The following is a 17946-nucleotide window of genomic DNA, read 5'->3' on the forward strand; positions in this document are numbered from 1 at the left end:
TGTATATTATCCAATATACTTGCCATCTAGGGGAGGGCGTGGGGGAAGGGAGGGAAAATTAGAACACAAGGTTTTGTAAGGGCTAATGTTAATTGTCTATGCATATATTATGAAAAATAAAAAGCTTTAATAAAAAAAAGATGCTTGGTGAATTTCGGATGGTACTGCATGGGAGGGGTCGGTGCTTATGCTCTATCTTTGTTCCCCCCGTGGTGGTAGGACTGCCTTTAGAAAGAGCAAAAGGGTTTTTCTCTCCTCCCTCCACCCCTATCTGAAACCCCTACCCCACAGGCGTCTGGCCCCTGGGGTCTCTTGTCTGCCCTTCCCAGGGCCATATAAGGAGCACCAGCTGTCGGGGGCGGCACCTGGCTCTAAAGATAGCTGGGGAGAGGGGAAAGGAGCTGTACTCAGCAATCCGAAACACGCCGCCAGAAGCGCCATGACACGGTAAGTGCCCTTGGGTCATTCGGCCGGGTTCTCTTTAGATTCTTGTCTCCGGCAAGGTCTCTGGTGTCCCAGCCCAGAACGCTAGGACTCGGCACCTCTAAATGCTTTAGTCTCAGTGAGCCCAAGATTCCCGAGATCGCACTGTGGAGGCTGGAGGGGGAGAGAGAAGCAGAAAATCTCCTTGAAAGCTCTGCCTTCTGGGGTTCCCACAAATTTCCCTCTCCCGTTTGTTCTCCTTTCCGGGCGAGGAGCTTGAGATCTCCCTCACACTCCCTCATCATGCCTGTCCCATTCCCTCTTCCTCTTCAGACAGCACGCCCGGACTTTGTGGTATGACCGCCCCAAGTATGTGTTCATGGAGTTTTGTGTAGAGGACAGCACTGACGTCCAAGTGCTCCTGGAGGACCACCGGGTTGTTTTCAGGTAATCCCTCCCTTCCCTCCTCCCCCCCCCCCCACTTTGGGACAGGGTCTCTCCTACACGGTCTTTCTTCTCCATTCCCTCTCCCTGCCCTTTATCTTGCCAGCTGCAGGAATGCTGAGGGTGTGGAGATGTACAATGAGATTGAGTTTTATGCCAAGGTGAACTCCAAGGTAAGGGAGCTGGGGGGCATGGTGAATGACAGACGGGGGTGGGGGTGGGGGAAGCCTTCTTTTTAGAACAAAGAGGAGCCCTCCCCCTCCAACTACTTGAGTGAGTCTGCTTGCCCCTAGGACTCTCAGGATAAAAGATCAAGCCGTTCGATCACTTGCTTCGTGAGAAAATGGAAGGAGAAAGTAGCTTGGCCTCGGCTCACCAAAGAAGATATAAAGGTGAGTGGGTCTGGGGCAGAAAAGGTGTCGGCCTTAAGTTCGTTCCAGAAGCTTTTAACTAAGAAATCGAAGGACTACAATTTAAGGCACCTACACCAGGCGCTGAGAGGAGCCGCTTTGTGTGAGAGGCGGGTCCTGAACTCGCATCTTTCAGTATCGAGGCCCAGATAAACAAGTAAAAGAAAAATACGGTAAAGACAAAGGGATGTGTTAGGGAGGAAGGCGCTAACAATTGAGGCGATCAGGGTTTTAGATGGAGGGAACCATTTGAGCTGAGGATGGGAGGAAGAGGGCGGGGAGAGAGAGAGGAAGAGGGAGAGGGAAAGGAAGAGAAAGAAATAAGAAGGAATAGCATTTGGAGGTGGTAAAGTGGGATTAACCTAGAGAGGCAGTATGAAAGGGGCTGTCTGAGAAGAGTAACTTGGTTGGAATGCAGTGTGAAGAGAAAGCCTGGAAAGGCACATTTCAAACAGACAATGAAGGGCTTGAAAGGCTAAGATAAGGCCCTTTATCTTAGAGGCCATAGTGATTAAAGCTTTTTTCTATCATTAAGTGTCTACTATGTGCTAATCATTGTACTATTCCCACTGCTCCCTCTCAGAGATCTATTCCTTCTAACAAAGAATTAAAAACAAGAAATAAGCAAAATTCATCAATACATGGGAAAAAATATGATATCCTATGCAATGTTTCACAATCACTGTACTCTCAGGCCCCTCAAACTCTCCTTTCCCTCCACCATAGAGAGGTATCTTCTCATAAATCTTTGAGACCACCCTTGTTCTTTATAATCTTGAAAGATTCTTTTGTGGCTATTTTTTTCATTTACAGTCATGTAGTCATTGTATATAATGTTTTCCATCAGTTCATGTCTTTCCATGCTTCCCTGAACTCATGTTCTTTCAGCACATCTTCTTAATTAGTCTTGTAATTTGAGTTTGGCCTCATCAGGGTTCTCCAGTCACCAGTCATTTATTGATAAATCCAATGGTCGTTTCTCAGTCCTCTCACTCTTGACCTCTCCCCAGCCTTTGTCTGGACTGAATTGGCCTGGTGATTCACATTCATATTGGAATGAAAAGAGATATTTGTAATTCATCTGACAGTTATGAAAAAGTTTATTTAGCCATAGTATGGCAAGAATAGTCAGCAAGGATGCTATTTTGACTCAGTTTTGAGTGCAGGTTCCCTAAGTACACATTTGCCATAGTGGCATATCCAATATTGTATTTGAGAAAGGAACACTCAATTCTTTTTTATTTTCAATTTAATTTAAATTTAAGTCATCAGCCACCTACCTCAGTGGTTTGAGCTTATTCCCCTGGATTAATTAAATATTTAAGACAGTTTCAACACTAAAAAAAAAAAAATTATTTTATTTATCATATTTTCCAAGTATATGTAAAATCTTTTTATTCATTTTTAATAATTTTGAGTTCCAAATTTTCTCCCATCCATCCTCAAATCTTTTTTTTTAGCCTGCAATGGTAAATGTTATTCTTATGATATTCTCCCAGCTGTCAACTTTGTTGTACTGGCTGCTCCTGATCCCCATATATAGAACTTTCTCACCTTTGTTTCTTAAAATCTTTGCATCTTCAAAAACTCAGCTCAAGAGGCACTTCCTCCTGTATGAGACCTTCCCTGATATTCCTCATTGTATTTACTTTGTTATTTCTTATGGTGGAATATAAATTCTTTGTACAATTTTGGATTTTTTTGGTATCCCCAAGACCTTACAGGTTGCCTCCCACCTAGTAGTTCTTAATAAATGCTTATTCAGTGACTTTCAGTATTTTTTTCCTCTTGTAGCCAGTGTGGCTATCTGTGGACTTTGATAATTGGAGAGACTGGGAAGGGGATGAAGAGGTGGAGCTAGCTCAGGTGGAACATTATGCAGAGGTGAGAGATGCCAATTTTATGTCCCTGAGTTTCTCTTTTCCTGTCATTTACTCTGCATAAGTTCTGATTGGTTTGCTGTCATATAGGATTTTGCTTGGTCTCTTTGATCAATGACATCCGTTCTTCCTGTGATTTTCTCCATCTCCTTTCCAGCTCTTAAAGAAAGCCAGTGCAAAGGGACCTCCCCCTGCCATGGATGACCTGGACGTAAGTGGAACAGATAAGACTAATTTATGAGACTCTGGTCAGTGAAACTGGTTATTTTCTAATTATTGCACATGATGCTATGTTCCCCTGTGAAGCCTGCTTTCTCTAGTTCCAATTTCTTTCCAAACAGTAAAGAGAAAGCTGATTGAATGGGTTTTCTCTTTGTTTCTATGAATATGCCCCTTCCTGTCCCATTGGGTATATAAATACAAATGCCCTTTCTCTTCCCTGACTCAACATTAGCTTCTGTTCTTTTCTAGGATGAGTCCAGTGGTGAAGACACAACAGGTAATTTCTCTTGTGAAAAAGACAAGTAGGGATCTAGAAACCATTACCTTTAAAAGTTTTGGATCTTCTCTTTGGCTGTATTATGGGCCTATGGTAAAACAATTCTGGGCCTTGGGTTTACTTCTACCTTTGACTTTTATCCTCCCAGCAAGCCTTTTCTCTCTTACGTTGTCCACTAAGGATGTGATTTTGGCTACCGTTTCTGAAATGGGCCTTTGGTGACTTCCTATTATCAGTTTTTAATTTCTGGATTTTGGCCTGTCATAAGAGTTCTCATGTTTGTGTATATGACAAGGGAAAAGGCAAAGAGCAAGTAGACTTAACTAAACTTTTGTAATTTTTTTTTTTAATTAGGAACATAAGCAACATTACAGAAGAGAATGAACATGCTGTCATCTTCCCTCCCTATTTTCTTTGTAACCCTATGTACATTTTTGAATAATTGTATCATGTATTTTTTTAACTTAACATGATTTCACATATACTATTTGCATGTTTCAATATACAATACATAATTATCATATAGGGGACCGAACACTGAGTTTAAAACCAAAAGATCTTGAAGTCCCAGATCTAACATTAACTAGCAGGATGACCAAAGGCAACTCACTCAACATCTATAAACCTGTTTGGTCATCTGTAAAATGGGGTAACAATACATTTCCTGTGTCACTAGACTGAAGAAAGTGCCCTATAAAGTGCTATCTAAATGCAAACTACTAGTATATTTGTGTCCATAGTCTATTGAATCATTCCCCTATTGTTGGCTATTGAGACTGTTTCCAATTTTATAACCAACACTATGACAATTTTTATAAAATAACTTTTAAAAAAATTATTTCCTTGGGGTATATTCCCCAAAGGAGAGATATGTGCCATTTTAGAACTCTGCTTTTAACAATCCATTTCTCTTTAATGCCTAAAATTCAGGTTCTCAACCTGAAGTAATTTTTCCTCTCCCTAGTTGGGGGAGAAGAACAACAGTTCTAAGGCCACATTCACAGAATGACTTTCCTTGTTGCCTTTGGGTTTATGACAAAACAAACCCCACCTGGGAAGCTGGGAACCAGTCTTCATTTATTTAATCAATAATTTTGTCTTCTGGCTTACACTTGTAATAACAATGTGCCCATGGATATTTCAATTCTTCCAGTATTATTGATCGGTAAACAAAAACTGCAGGCTTGAATTGTCTCAACAGTCTAGGAACCGAGTCTTAAAAGTATCCCTTTCCCATCATTACACATGTATAGCACATTTACTGTTTAGGACTGAGTGTCATATTTTTGTGATGATCCTCTTTTGCATTTAGCTGGGCTAGTCCTCAGACAGCAGGTAAAGTTTATTTCTGGGGACATACTTGAAACCTTCCCAGATCTGCCAGAATGTTTACTCATTGCTTTAAGAAAAAAAAAAAAAAAGAAAAAAAAAAGGATCACCTCTATATCACCACCAACATTTCTTTCAAAAGTGGGTTGCTGTGGTTTCTGCTTAGGTTTCATGTTAATTTCACTGAACCCAGAACATGATGTGGTTGACAGTGAGAAGCATTTGTAGAAATTCATTTGAATGATGTTCATAACTTTGGCCATAGTCAGATGGTGATCTACTTCTGAGAAAAGGAATATTTTTTCAAATGAGAAAATGTGAAGGGTAGGAAAAGAGCCAAAGAAATTGGATACTTTTTTTCAAAGGAAATACTTTCAGGAAGCGTCAATAATATCAAGAATCTTGGCAGAAGCTGGATTTCACCAAGACACCACAGTTCAGGAAGGGCACTGGTAAGCAGGATATTGTCCAAATTAGAATGACAGTGAAGAGTCCATGTCATATGAGGATAGTTGAATGAACTGAGGATGTTTAGCCTGGAGGAGATAAAAAAAAGAAATGGGAGGAGGAGAATGATATATGATGGCTGGATTCAAATTTTGGAAGAGCTGTCACATAAAAGATTAGATTTTTTGTTTAGCCCAAGAAGCCAGAATCAGAAATACCAGATGGAAGTTACAGAGTGGAGGATCCCAGGAGTGTGTCCTCAACAAGAGACTGGATAACCCCTTTTTTGATATATTATAGTGGAGGTTCCTTTTTGGGTACAATTTAGACTAGATGGCCACTGAGAGAAGCTCCCCTTTAAGTGAGGCCCCTAGGTGTTGTAAATATATAAAGATAGGAGACCAAAATGCAAATCCTGCCTAACACTTAACTAGGTATGACCTCAAGCAAGTCATTTGGCCTTGGTCAACTTTAATTTCTTTAAAAAGCTATGTTAAGGCTTGTAAAACTTTGGCACCACTTGGTAAATTATACTGGGAGAGAGCTGGGTTCAAATTTAACTCATCTATTTTATTACCTGCTAATTATTAAGTAGAACCAGTACTGATCCTGCCCCTTTTCATCTTAAAAAAAAGTGGGTACCAGATTGCTTCTAAAGTCTCTTCAAGCTCCAAATTCTAAAATGCTATGAACTTGAGCTAAGAATAGCTCTTTGCAGAATACTGGTCCCAAGGGACACAAGGGCTAGATACTGTCTTTTTACTTTACTTTCTTACTTTATATTTTCTAAATACAGTCTTAACAAAAAAAAAATTCTTGAACTTAATAAAGAAAATCCAACAATTATACTTCCAGTGAAATATACTGCTGCTCTACCATCCTTTTCTTCATCTTTTGTTTTTTGTTTTTTTTTTTTAATAATAGAGGCAGCTAAGTGATACGATGGACAGAATCCTGAGACCTGAGGTCAGCAAGAGCTGGAGTTCAAATTCAGCCTTGCTGCCTGACTTTGGGCAAATCATTTAACATGTCTGCTTCAACATTCCTATCTATAAAACAGGGAAAATAGTACCCACCTCCTACGGTTGTGGGAGGAAGTGCTCTGCAGACCTTAAAGTCCTATATAAATGCCATTACTATTTAAGATACATGGTGTTCCCTGTTCATATTTTAGGCTCTAATAATAGCTGATTTGCTCAGGATGCCTTATGCAGTGTGAGACTTCCAGTTTTATTTACTGCACTAGGACTTTTGGGACACTGGTCACAACCCGAGACTGATACCCCACCATGAAGCGCAGTCTTACCTCTGACATCATCAGAGCAGGCCTTTACAAATTGTCATAGTCGTCATCCTCTTCGTGTTTTCTTTTCAATGGATTTGAGGACTCGGCGGGGGTGCTCTGCGAGGAGGAGGACGAGGAAGATGAAGACGATGACGAAGATGACGACGAGGACACCATATTGGTCGTGATGAGGATATTCTTGGACCCGATGAGGGAGGGGTTGATTAGGACGTTCTGCACGGCGGGCGTCGCGGGCATCGTGGCCTTCACCGCTGGGCTTTGCGACGCCGGGATCTGCACCGTGAACCTCTGGCCAGCCAGAGACAGCGGGGTCGCAACGTCTGCAGCCACGGCTACTGTGGGCGCGGACGAGGGAGCGCCCAAGGTTGGGGTGCCGGGCCTGCTGCTGACTGCACCCACGCTCAGCCGGGGCACCGTGATTCTTCCCGCCTGGGCCGGCATCTTTTTGGGCAGGGACTTCAGCCGATAGTTGGGCGCTGTTAAGCAATAGCGGTCCGGCGGTAGCCGGGGACCCGAGTAGGGTTTGATCAGAGGCAGCGGGGTCTGGTTCTTCTGCCGGGCAATATCTAACAGGAAATCTCTCGGCGGCGGCGCCGTGAATGATTGGTCGGCCCGGCACTGGATGGCCAGCCGCACATCGTCCGCATCCACCGCCGGTTTCTTGGCGTGGCTCGAGTAAATCTTGGCGTCGTCCAAAATCGTGGTGACGTAGCGGAAGGCGAACTCCAGCATCTGGTTGATGACCCTTGGTTCGTACTCTGTAATGCCCATATCCTTTAAAATTTGAGCCATCACTTGGGCATCTTTTGGCGTGCTCTTGGGGGACGCCATCTTGCCCGGCTCCATGATTTCCGGTGTCCGAACTTCACTTCCGGTTTCCGAGAGCTACGCCAAAGGTTACTAAACGACCGGGGGGAAGAATCTCCGATTTCCGTTTTCGTTAATTCTGGCCCACGCCGCCTACCGTCCGAAATCCCTTTCCAAACACTCTACCGCCGCAGAGGAAAGAAACACAGGTCCTGTCTAGGGCTTGAGCTCCGTTTTTATCGGGTCCTTCACTTTAGCATTCCCAACCTTCGGGGAGTCAGCAACCATGACGTTCCGGTGCCAGCGGGACAGCTACGCTCGAGAGGTGAGACCCGAGGCTAGGAATTCGAGATCTAGGGGGCTGGGAGGGGAGGAGCGCGGGGACTCGGCCGGCAGGCCCCGCCTTACGGCCCTCCCCTTGCTCCGCAGTTCAGCACCACAGTGCTTTCTTGCCGCCCCGCGGAGCTGCAGACGGAAGGGACAGGCAATAGCAAGAACAAGGAGAAGTTAAGCGGCTACCACGTGGTCTTGGAAGATACCCTGCTCTTCCCTGAGGGCGGGGGCCAGGTGCGAGGCCCCGCCCTAGTTCTCCAGCCCTGCCCCCACCTCGTCAACCACCCTACCGCTATACTAGGCCCCGCCTCCCTTTTAAGCCACTCCTCCCTGGAATCCCGCCCTTTACGTAGGCCACGCCCTTCTGTTGGCCCCAATCTGCCCCTGTGCCCACCCCGGTGCTTCACTTTAGCTTCTCTTTGGGTTCTACCCCTAGAGGGCAGAAGAGAGACCTCAGTGTACTGTGTGGGACTTTAGATCCCTCTTTTTAATAGCGGAGGAAGTGACTTTCCCAGAGACATATCCCATAGGTAGCAGAGCCAAGACTTAGAAGTCAAGTCCTCGGGCTTTAAACGCCTGGCTCTTCTAGCCTCCTTCAGGTCCTGTCTCATTCCCAAGTACTGGGAAATGCTCAAGACTAACAGATGCCCTCCTCTCCCTGCCTTGGATCAAAAGGAGAGGTTAGGCTTGGAGGGGGGAGAGGGGTCCTTAACCTTTTTGGTGTGTTGGACTCTTGTGGCCATGTGATGAAGCCGGTAGAGCCCTTGTGGAAATGACGTTTTTAATTTCATAATGTAGATATAGTTTTGCTAATTTGCTAAAAAGTGAACATAGCATGTGTTGATTTACATTCCATTTCTTTAGTTCTTGTTCTGGCTGTAGATGGCATTTTCTGTCCAAAGTCTATTGGGATTGCTTTGGATCACGGAACCACTGAGAAGAACCGAGTCTTTCATACTGCTATGTTCACTTTTTTCTGCTCTTTTATTTCTCCCATAGTTTTTCCTTTTTGCTCTGATTTTTCTCTCCTAACATGATTTGTAAAGCAATGTGTATTAAAATCAATTTTTAAAATAAAAAAAAAAGTAAGCTGTAAGAAGGAAAAGAAGAAATCCTCTCCCTCTTCCCCAACTATCAGAATCAGCTTAAAACAGAATAGCCTGAGTCTATTAGATCCATTACAACCTCTATATTTAATATCTGACTCTTGGGAACTTCAGATTATAGCATTATTTCACATCTCTCTTCTCCCCTTCCCCCCAAAAAAAACAAACCATACTAAGTTTCAAAGAATCAGAGATTAGAATTGAGAGTAATGTCAGAAGTAATTTCATACCAGTATGTGGCAGAGAGAGCATTCAAACTCAGGTCCTCTGACAGTAGAGCTAGCAGTGTTCATTCCTGTACTTCTTGTTTCCAGACAAATCCTACTTTTCAAGTCAATGTGTACTTTTTAATTCCTAAATTGCTTCTTAAATATGAATTACTGCTTTATCCTTCCTTTCCTAAATCCATAGTAGAAACCTTTTCCCCCCAGCCCGATGACCGAGGTTCTATTGACAACATCCCAGTACTTAGAGTGACCCGCCGGGGACCTGAAGCTGAGCATTTCTTGCTTACTCCCCTGGCACCTGGGAGCCAGGTCCAAGTGCAGCTGGACTGGGAGCGGAGGTTTGATCACATGCAGCAGCATTCAGGTATGTAGGGAATAGAAGTGGAGAAAAAAATGTAGCCTCATTGCTGGGAATTGTGTATGGATGATAGTATCACCTTGGCTATCCTTATAGCCAAGCATTTATGTAGAGAGACCTGTGCCTGAATCTGAGAGCTTTTGTATGTCAGTGTTCTCTTATTCCCCTTTCTCCTTATCTCTGTCTTGATATCCAGGACAGCATCTCATCACAGCTGTGGCTGATCACCTGTTTGGGTTGAAGACAACATCATGGTGAGTAAAAAATTGGACTAACTACTAAAAATTTTAAAGTTATATTAAAACCATAACTTTGAACATTAGTACAATCAACTAAACCAGCTTAGCCAGTGTTTACATTTAAATTAATTTCAACACATAAAATGCCTTAATATTTTTCATTCAGTTCCTATTACAAAGGAATGCTTGTCAGAGTTCTTTTGCCATTGTTCCCCATTCATTTTTGTTCTTCTTTAGTCATTTTTACAGAAATCATGATATATTGATTAGAGAGAGCTTCTAATTGAGCAAGACTTTTTCTTATTTTTCTAAATAAATTTTTTTTTTAAAAAGGGGGAAAAAAATTTGAGGAAGAGTAGGATAAAGGTTATATGAAACTGGCTGGACAATTCTCCAAACCATTCAGTACTATTAGCAATTCTTCAAGGACTCAGTTACAAAAAAAGGTGCCACTCTCTGTTGATAGAAGGAATTTTCTCATCCTTAAGTCATCTATTCCACTTGTCTAGTCCCTATCCCTAATTAGAGATGCCTCCTGGGATAGTTGCCAGAGGGCTATTCTTGGAGTCAGGATGATCTGGATTCATGCCCTGTCTCTGACATATATTATCTCTATGACGTTGGGAAAGTCAGTTTACTTCTCATTGTCCCGGTCAGATATCTAACATCCTCATTCTCAGAACAGTTCCCAGTCTGCATTGGTGGAGAGAGTTTTCTCACTCAGAGTTCTATCACACTGCTGAAATTATAGGTTAAAAAAGTATATTTTTAGTATATATTTCATCTTATTGTTCTTTTTTTTTTTTTTTAATTTTATAATAGTTTATGTGATACAGATCATTGACTTCTCTAGCTTTCTCTTAACAGATACCTAGAGAGATAGGGGCAAGAGAAAGGAATGATATTGCTTATCATTTGCTCAGTCCTCTTCTGTTAGCTCAGAAGATAGGATAAAGTAAAATCTCTGTGTCAGACTAGACAGGAAGAGAATTTTTCTAATCCAGTTATTTGAGTCTGATGGCTCTTTCAGTCTTTCAGGGCATCTGTAATTTTTTTTTTCTTCAGTGTTGTGATAGTTGCATTTCACCATAATTGGATTCCTTTGCAAGCATATGTATTTAAAAACATTATTCTGCAATGGTATCTCTAGGCTTCACCAGACTGCCAAAGTGAAACTGGTGATGGAAGAGAGATTAAGAACTCCTCAAGCTCTAGTCCTAAAAGCTGCCAATCTCATATATTTTATTCTCATCCCATGAACCCCACTTTCTCTGGTTAGGGAGTTAGGACGCTTTCGGAGCACAATAGAGCTGGATAGCCCCATGGTCTTACCAGAACAGATAGTTGCTATCGAGCAGAGTGTCAATGAGAAGATCCGAAATCGGCTACCTGTGACTGTGAAGGAACTGAGCCCGGATGATCCTGAGGTGGAAAAGGTAAAATCTGTTCGGAAGAGGTAGTCAATAACTTCAGGGTATCTAAAGGGTTCTTTTAAAAAACCTTTTAAAAGCTCAGACATACCTGTCCATTCCAGGTAAGAGGCCGGGGTTTGCCAGATGACCATGTAGGACCTATCCGTGTCATCACCATTGAGGGTGTTGACTCCAATATGTGCTGTGGAACTCACGTGAAAAACCTCAGTGATCTGCAGGTGAGTGGGGGGGAAGGGAAAGTTGGGGTTCCAGAAAAGGCCAGAGGTGCAAGATAGGCCTGAGATGGAGGCAGGAGAGAGTAGAGACTCAAAAATCTTGAAATTCTTTTGGCAAAGAAGCCCAGTATCTGTCTCGCCACTTCTATTGGAGAAGTCTGTAGGCAAAGTGCATGGAGTAAGTCCCATAAAAGGATTCTTTGTAAGACCCTTAACTCCCCCCGCTCCCATTCACTTATTCTGGAGAGGCAATATAAGCCTAACTTGCTCTTTGAACCCACTTCACATATATCTTCCAAACTTTATCCAGGTCATTAAGATTCTTGGTACCGAGAAGGGGAAAAAGAACAAGACCAACCTGGTATTTCTAGCAGGAAACCGGGTACTAAAGTGGATGGAGAGAAGTCATGGAGCAGAAAAGGCCCTGACCACATTACTCAAGTAGGTGCCTGTCTTCCTTCTTGTGGATTTGTTGAGTGATGTTAGGGAGGGAGGTTTCCCCATCAGCAACATGAGGAATATTCCCCTTTGCTTTCTCAGTATAAAGATCAGATGAGCTGGTGACAATGGGAGTGCTCTTGAAGGTGGGCTTCTTGGCAGAACAGCCTGGTGGAAGGAGTGCTGGGCTTAGAGTCATGACCACCTGCCTCAGACACTTAACAGCTATGTGGCCCTGGACAAATGACATAACCTCTCTAGACCTGAGTTTCCAATAGTAATAGCATCTACTTTAGAGAATTGTTAGAAGAATCAAATGAGAAAGTGAATGCAAAGTTCTTGGCAAATCTTAATGCATCATGCAAATGGCCAGTCCTTGCCTCCAGTTATTTTGTGAATAAGTGACCTTCCACCCCCAACTTTATTCCTGTTGCTGGTGTCTCTCTGCTATGCTCAACAATAATCTGTGGTCCTCAGTCTTGGGAGGAGGAACTATTATTTGAAGCCAGATATCACTGGGTCCCAGCAGCTCATCCTCTAGGAATTGGGGTGGGGAGTTAGAGCATGGGTCTCTAGATTTCTGTGTCTCTCAAGGTGCGGAGTGGAAGAACATGCTGAGGCTGTTCAGAAACTGCAGAACTCAGCCAAGCTGCTCCAGAAGGTGACTTACCCTAGAGCCCTAAGAAGGGGAGGCTGCAGTGGAGATAGATTCTGTCCTACAGTGGCTTTCCCTTGGGCCTGGGTTGGGAGAGTATAAGTAATATCTAGGCCTGGCCCTGATTTTTGCAGCTGTCTCACAGGGTTGAGTCCCTAGGTATATGGATTGGTGGCCAGAGGTAAGGGAACTGGAGGAAGTGGGGGGTGGGGACTTACTGTGTGTTATCTCCTTTCCTCTATGTTACTCCCTGCACCGACCTTGCTAACTTATAGTATCATTTTCAGAACAATCTGAATCTGCTCAGAGACCTGGCCGTTCTCACCGCCCACAGCCTTAGGAACAACTCAGATAGGGAAGGAGTGATTGTATTACACAGGTGAGGATTCAGAAACTGGCAGCAGCGATGAGGAGGAGGGCCGGAGACGGGAGACAGACTGGTGCCCCGCATTGCTGCTATGGGCAGCAGCCTGAAGACACTGGAAAGACAAATCTGGACTTCAATATTTGAGTTCTTTATGATATTATAAAACCTAAGAGAAGGAGGAGAAGTGTCAGATGCCTGACTTCATTTGGACAGGGTGATGAGCTTGTCTCTGGAATCTTCTTCCCTCTCTTCATAGTCCCATAATCAATGCTACCATCCAGAAAACCCCAGTTGTCCCAGGAAAACTGGGGCCCAAAGTTTTATCTGCTGAGGTTAGGGAGCGACCACATGCTCTCTTTCTTGCCTCTAGTATTCGTTTCCTTCTTGGGGGAGTCTGAGGTTTTGTGTGCCATGGACAGTTACCCTTGGGGAGCAGATAGCTCTGAACAGCCTGCTCTCCCTGGTCTCTGACCCCAACCTTGCTCTAATGCGCTATATAAGCAAACTTTGGATATGACATATGGTAAAGATAATGCTGGATCTGAAGTCTGAGGACCTCAATTCAGATCCTGTGTCTTCACCTTACCCTTTGGGAAAGTCATTTAGCCACTCTAGGCCTCCTTATCTGTAAAATGTTCTAGACATCTCGGTGGTCCCATCTGCCTCTAAATCTAAATGGTTTTTTGTTGTAGGAAAGATGGCGACTCTGAGTTTATGAACATCATTGCCAATGAAATTGGAATAGAGGTGAGACTATATGAGATACCCCTCTTTACCCTCTTCCCCCCACCCCAGGGACCTTCTCTCCTTATATTTGGCTCTCTAGTCTAAACACAACCTGTTAGCTTCTTCCAAGATCAGACTGTGACATGATGTCTTTCTGGACCTCTGGCATTTGCTATTTCTGGGTCTGCATATCATTTCAGAGCAGAAGCCTAGAAGGGACACTTCTATTTTTTTCTGTGGAACCCAGTTTTTGAGTCATAGCCAGGCCTTTCGTCCTTCCCACTTCTGTTTCAGGTGACTCTTATGGAATGAAGTTACAGTGTCACTCTTAGTCATTTGTTAAGTGGCTCTAAGCTCATGTGGCCCTCCATGTCTTCCAGCTGCTTTCAGACCATTTCTTCCTGTATTATGCATTATGGACAGATGAAGATCTTTCTTCTTTGCTCAGGGAGTTTGATTCTAAAACTTTAGGAAATATCCACCCTTGGTAGGAGGAATAGTTTTGGGAATAGATAGATTTTTGTATTGCAAGGTATGTAGGACTTATTCATTCTTCCATCTTTTTTCTAGGATACCCTTCTTTTCTTAACTGTGGGGGATGAGAAAGGTGCTGGTCTCTTCTTACTTGCAGGGCCAGTTGAGGCAGTGGATATGCTGGGACCCAGGTAAGACCATAAGAAAGTCTTCCATTCTGGTCGACAAACATTTATTGAACATGTAAGAATACTAGGCACTGGGGACAGGTTAAGAGACAGAAACAGAACAATCTCTGACTTCAAGATGCTTACATTCTACTGAAGGGAGGCAGCATATGTACAGATCAGCAAATAGAAATCTTAGGAAGTGCTTTGGGGGGGTGAAAAGAAGCCACTCAAAGCTGGAGCTGAAAATCATTCTAGAGAAATAAAAAGCTGATTTAGAGGCATGGAAATAGAAAAGACAGTATAGAAAGAGTGAAGGAGAAAGAGGAGTGCAGGGTGCCTCCAGGTTGTGAACCTGGATGGCCAATTGTAAGGGTGGGAAGTAGAGGTGGGGGTGGGGGGTTGGGTGGAAGGAGAGACCTTAGCTTCCATTTTGGACTTATGGAGTTTAACTCATGAGATACTGAGATGATGTTTGGCAAAGTTAGTTACAAGGGAAGTTCAGGAAAAGGCAAGGCCTGGCTATAAAGAGATTTTTAAAGCTACTCGAATAGAGATCCTAATTGGGAGCTCACCAGGAGAGAGGTTATACCCAGAAGAGTATTAGACCTAGGACAGAACCATGGGGTACACTTGGCTAATGGGCAGGAATAGAAGGTGACTGAGCAGAGGAGAAGGAAAGGTCAGGCAGGTAGGAGAATCTGGAGAAAGTGGGGTCATGAAAACCTGGGAAACAGGGAATACTTAGGAAGACACAGCAGTCAACAGCTCAGGTGGTGAAGAGACATCAAGAAGAAAGACAACTGGGGAAAAGGCCACTGGACTCAGCCAATAGGAGATCATTAATTACTTTGGAAAGAACAATTTCAGTTGAATAATGGGATCATAAATTGTACTGATTGCAAGGAGTAGAAAAGTGAAGGAATGAGTGAAAAAGAACTTAATATACTTACCATGAGCCAACATTGTGCTAAGTGATGAGAGTACCAATGGAAAAGGGAGGCAGCACTTCTGAGGAGCTTCATTTTCATTCTCCTTAGAGGAGACCCCCCATCTAGGACACATGGGCTTCAGGGCAGCAGTGCTTAGAGGGAAGCATCAGGGCATGTGGCAAGGCCCAGTGCTCTCCCAGTGTCTTTGCCAGTAGGGTCTGATTGATAATGCCCCATGTGCTGAAGTAATGCAGTTAGCCATGTCCCTGACCTCTCGACTGTGGAGAAATGGGCATGGTCTTGAGGCTCAGAGTGGGGTGCAGGTTTGGGGGAAGCTCCAGGATGGAGGGAACATCTGACACTGCTGAGGAATAGGCCCCACCTTAGGCTCTCACGGCTGAAGAAGTAGAAGCAGTGAGTGCAGACTTTTTCCAGGCATTTGATTATAAAAGAGAGAGAGAGAGAACAGTTATAAATACAATTATGAGATTCCTCCTAAGTAGTAAAGGGGGGACTCAAGAACTGCATTCTCCCTGAATGGACTTGTTATCTCTGATATTATCCATTGGTTTTCAGGGTAGCTGAATTGCTGCAAGGTAAAGGAGCTGGGAAGAAAGGCCGCTTTCAGGGCAAGGCTACCAAACTTAGCCGGCGGGCAGAGGTGCAGGCCCTTCTCCACGACTATCTCAACAGTCAGAGTGCTGAAGAATAGCAACTCCTGCCCTTGTGTCCTTCCCGACCATTTCCTTAGCACTAGACAGCATGTGGCCATGGAAATAATTTGCTTTCTTCTAGACAATAAAATGATTTTATTGGAATGTGAATCTTATGCTATACTGTCTACAAACCTGTGTGGTTCTTTTTGTGTATGTACACTTATATACACTATAAAAAAAGGTAATAGGTTTGGCCAACTCATCCAGGGCCTTCTTTCTTGATGCTGTGAAATACAATTGCATAAAAGCTCTATAGATCTGATAAGGTCTAGATTTAGGGAACCAAAATGAGATTAGGGGTTCTGGTTATCAGGGAGTTAAATGATAAAGTCTAGTGGCATGTTTGGGGTTCAGGGAGCCAAAGGGAGAGGTTTGGCTCCATTATACCCTTTTGGGACTCAGAGCAAGAATAGGGAGTTTTGGGGAACTCCCTTCTGGCGGCGTGGAGGTTCTCTATAAAGGAATTTACAGACCTGAAAACCTAGATTGATAAAAGAGGTTTAATTATAGAGATTGGGAAGTAAGGTTAGAAATCCTTCTAGAGAGGCATAAAGTCTCGTCAGGGAAATAGGTGAGGGTGAAGAGAGGATAACACTGGAAAAGACTATTATTCCAGCAGGCAGGTCTATGGAAAATGGAGTTTTGCACTGAGAACATAGTTCTCAGTAGACAGAAAGTCCTGGCAGCAAAGAGAGCTGTCAGGTCCATCTGCAAAGGACTTTAGTTGATGGAAGCTTATTATATTGATTATCTTGGTGGGGGTTGGGACAGCACAAATTGGCTCAGCTCTAGCTGGGTTTCAGCTTGAGCTGAATTTGAATTCAATGAGTTTCTTCAATTCAGTAGGATTAGAATTCCTTTTGCTAGATAACAGAAAGAAACTGTCTTGTTTTCTTTCCCTCGGGTTGAGTCCCTCACTGAGGCAGAGTTGAGGGAGATTTTCTCCTTCAAGGAATTTAGAGTTTCGGGGTCCTTTCTTCATATCTACCTGGATGAGACCTGCAATCTGTTTCCTTAAGTATTTTTCTTTTCTTTTTCTTTTCCTTTTTTGCTGTAGGAAAATAAGCAATATAAATATGACTTCAGAGGCAGCAAAAGCATGTGGAGAATACATGTAGCATTAATCAAGTAACTCATTTGGCAAAGATTCTAAAAGTTAGGAGGGACCTTAGTGGTCAGACAATCCAATAGGCCCAAGTTGGAACCTTAATAGAGAGGAGGAAGTTCACATAAGGCATTCCATCCCATTTTTAGAGAGTTTGAGCTGTTGGAAAGTGTTTCTTTATGTAGAACCTAAAACTGCTTCTATAATTTCTACTCAGTGTTTTCAGGTCTGCCCTCTGAAGTTAGAGTTGTGATTCTCTTAACTTCTGTCGGCAGTGGGGCGAAGTCTGGATTTGGATCCCGGATGAGCATGGAGAAAAGAGGAAGAGAGATCAGTAATGGGAGAGTTGGGTGATTTTATATTTGTACGTTTGTAGTATTTGTTAACAAAGTTAAAAAAAACTGTGCAAAGCTCAGATTATTCAATATTATTGACTATTATCTATGCTTTTATTCCCCTCATTATTATTCTATACCTTATTATTATTATTCTATACTTCTATTACTATACTTATATTCCCCTCATTAATTGATATCGAAGTAGATAACAAATGAAGGTAATAGACACTGTTAATAGAATTTTAAACATAGTTCCGACAAGACCAGTCGCTAATTGAGAATAGCTAGAGGCCAGAGACAGGAGTGCCCAGAAACAGGAAGCATTTAACGAATTACTTTCAGTATGGGAAATTATTCTGCAGACCTTCTGAAGTTCTTCTGGGGAGAGCTCCTCCTACTGGATGAAGGCACACTTTATATACATAAATAATGAGTGGGAAGGTGGATTTTTATAATCCACATACAATAATTTTGCAGGGCCAAAGTGGTTTCCTATAGCCCATAAGTGCAGGACAGTATGGGTGTTCTTGAGTTCTGTGGGAACAGTTCTTAAGTGATTGTTTCAAAATCTC

General features: G+C 43.1%; 2 protein-coding genes across 4 annotated transcripts; one reads left to right on the forward strand and one right to left on the reverse strand.

Moving 5' to 3' along the window:
• Positions 1-360: 360 nt before the first annotated feature.
• Positions 361-16039, forward strand: LOC127560087 (alanyl-tRNA editing protein Aarsd1-like). 3 transcript variants are annotated; one of them, XM_051994368.1, is made up of 17 exons: positions 361-447; positions 757-870; positions 974-1040; positions 1161-1259; positions 3072-3161; positions 3315-3368; positions 7975-8112; positions 9416-9575; positions 9766-9823; positions 11088-11244; positions 11343-11459; positions 11767-11897; positions 12489-12555; positions 12837-12928; positions 13609-13663; positions 14213-14307; positions 15792-16039. In XM_051994368.1, the coding sequence occupies exons 1-17, from the start codon at positions 440-442 to the stop codon at positions 15925-15927; spliced, it is 1638 nt and encodes a 545-aa protein (XP_051850328.1). In that variant the 5' UTR covers positions 361-439; the 3' UTR covers positions 15928-16039. The 3 variants fall into 3 exon arrangements, with proteins under 3 accessions (XP_051850328.1, XP_051850327.1, XP_051850324.1); XM_051994364.1 differs by lacking the exons at positions 361-447; positions 757-870; positions 974-1040; ... (1 more) ...; positions 3072-3161; positions 3315-3368 and adding an exon at positions 7778-7870; XM_051994367.1 differs by lacking the exons at positions 361-447; positions 7975-8112; positions 9416-9575; ... (7 more) ...; positions 14213-14307; positions 15792-16039 and adding exons at positions 3629-3656; positions 6357-6580 and having other exon boundaries at positions 476-870.
• On the reverse strand, positions 3981-7584 carry TAF9 (TATA-box binding protein associated factor 9). The gene is made up of 2 exons (XM_051994369.1): positions 6739-7584; positions 3981-5521 (listed from the first exon to the last, which is right to left on the reverse strand). Exon 1 carries the CDS (start codon positions 7582-7584, stop codon positions 6763-6765), a length of 822 nt encoding a protein of 273 aa, XP_051850329.1. The 3' UTR covers positions 3981-5521; positions 6739-6762.
• Positions 16040-17946: the final 1907 nt, after the last annotated feature.

Source organism: Antechinus flavipes, chromosome 4, assembly GCF_016432865.1.
Source record: "Antechinus flavipes isolate AdamAnt ecotype Samford, QLD, Australia chromosome 4, AdamAnt_v2, whole genome shotgun sequence".
In the NCBI taxonomy this organism is placed as follows: domain Eukaryota; kingdom Metazoa; phylum Chordata; class Mammalia; order Dasyuromorphia; family Dasyuridae; genus Antechinus; species Antechinus flavipes.

Bases quoted from the DNA above. Each gene is read 5' to 3' on its own strand.
- TAF9 (XM_051994369.1), bottom strand. From the start codon at position 7,584: ATGGAGCCGGGCAAGATGGCGTCCCCCAAGAGCACGCCAAAAGATGCC.
- LOC127560087 (XM_051994368.1), top strand. The intron at 3,162-3,314 runs GTGAGAGATGCC...TCTCCTTTCCAG, and splicing joins AGGTGGAACATTATGCAGAG to CTCTTAAAGAAAGCCAGTGC. The intron at 14,308-15,791 runs GTAAGACCATAA...ATTGGTTTTCAG, and splicing joins GTGGATATGCTGGGACCCAG to GGTAGCTGAATTGCTGCAAG.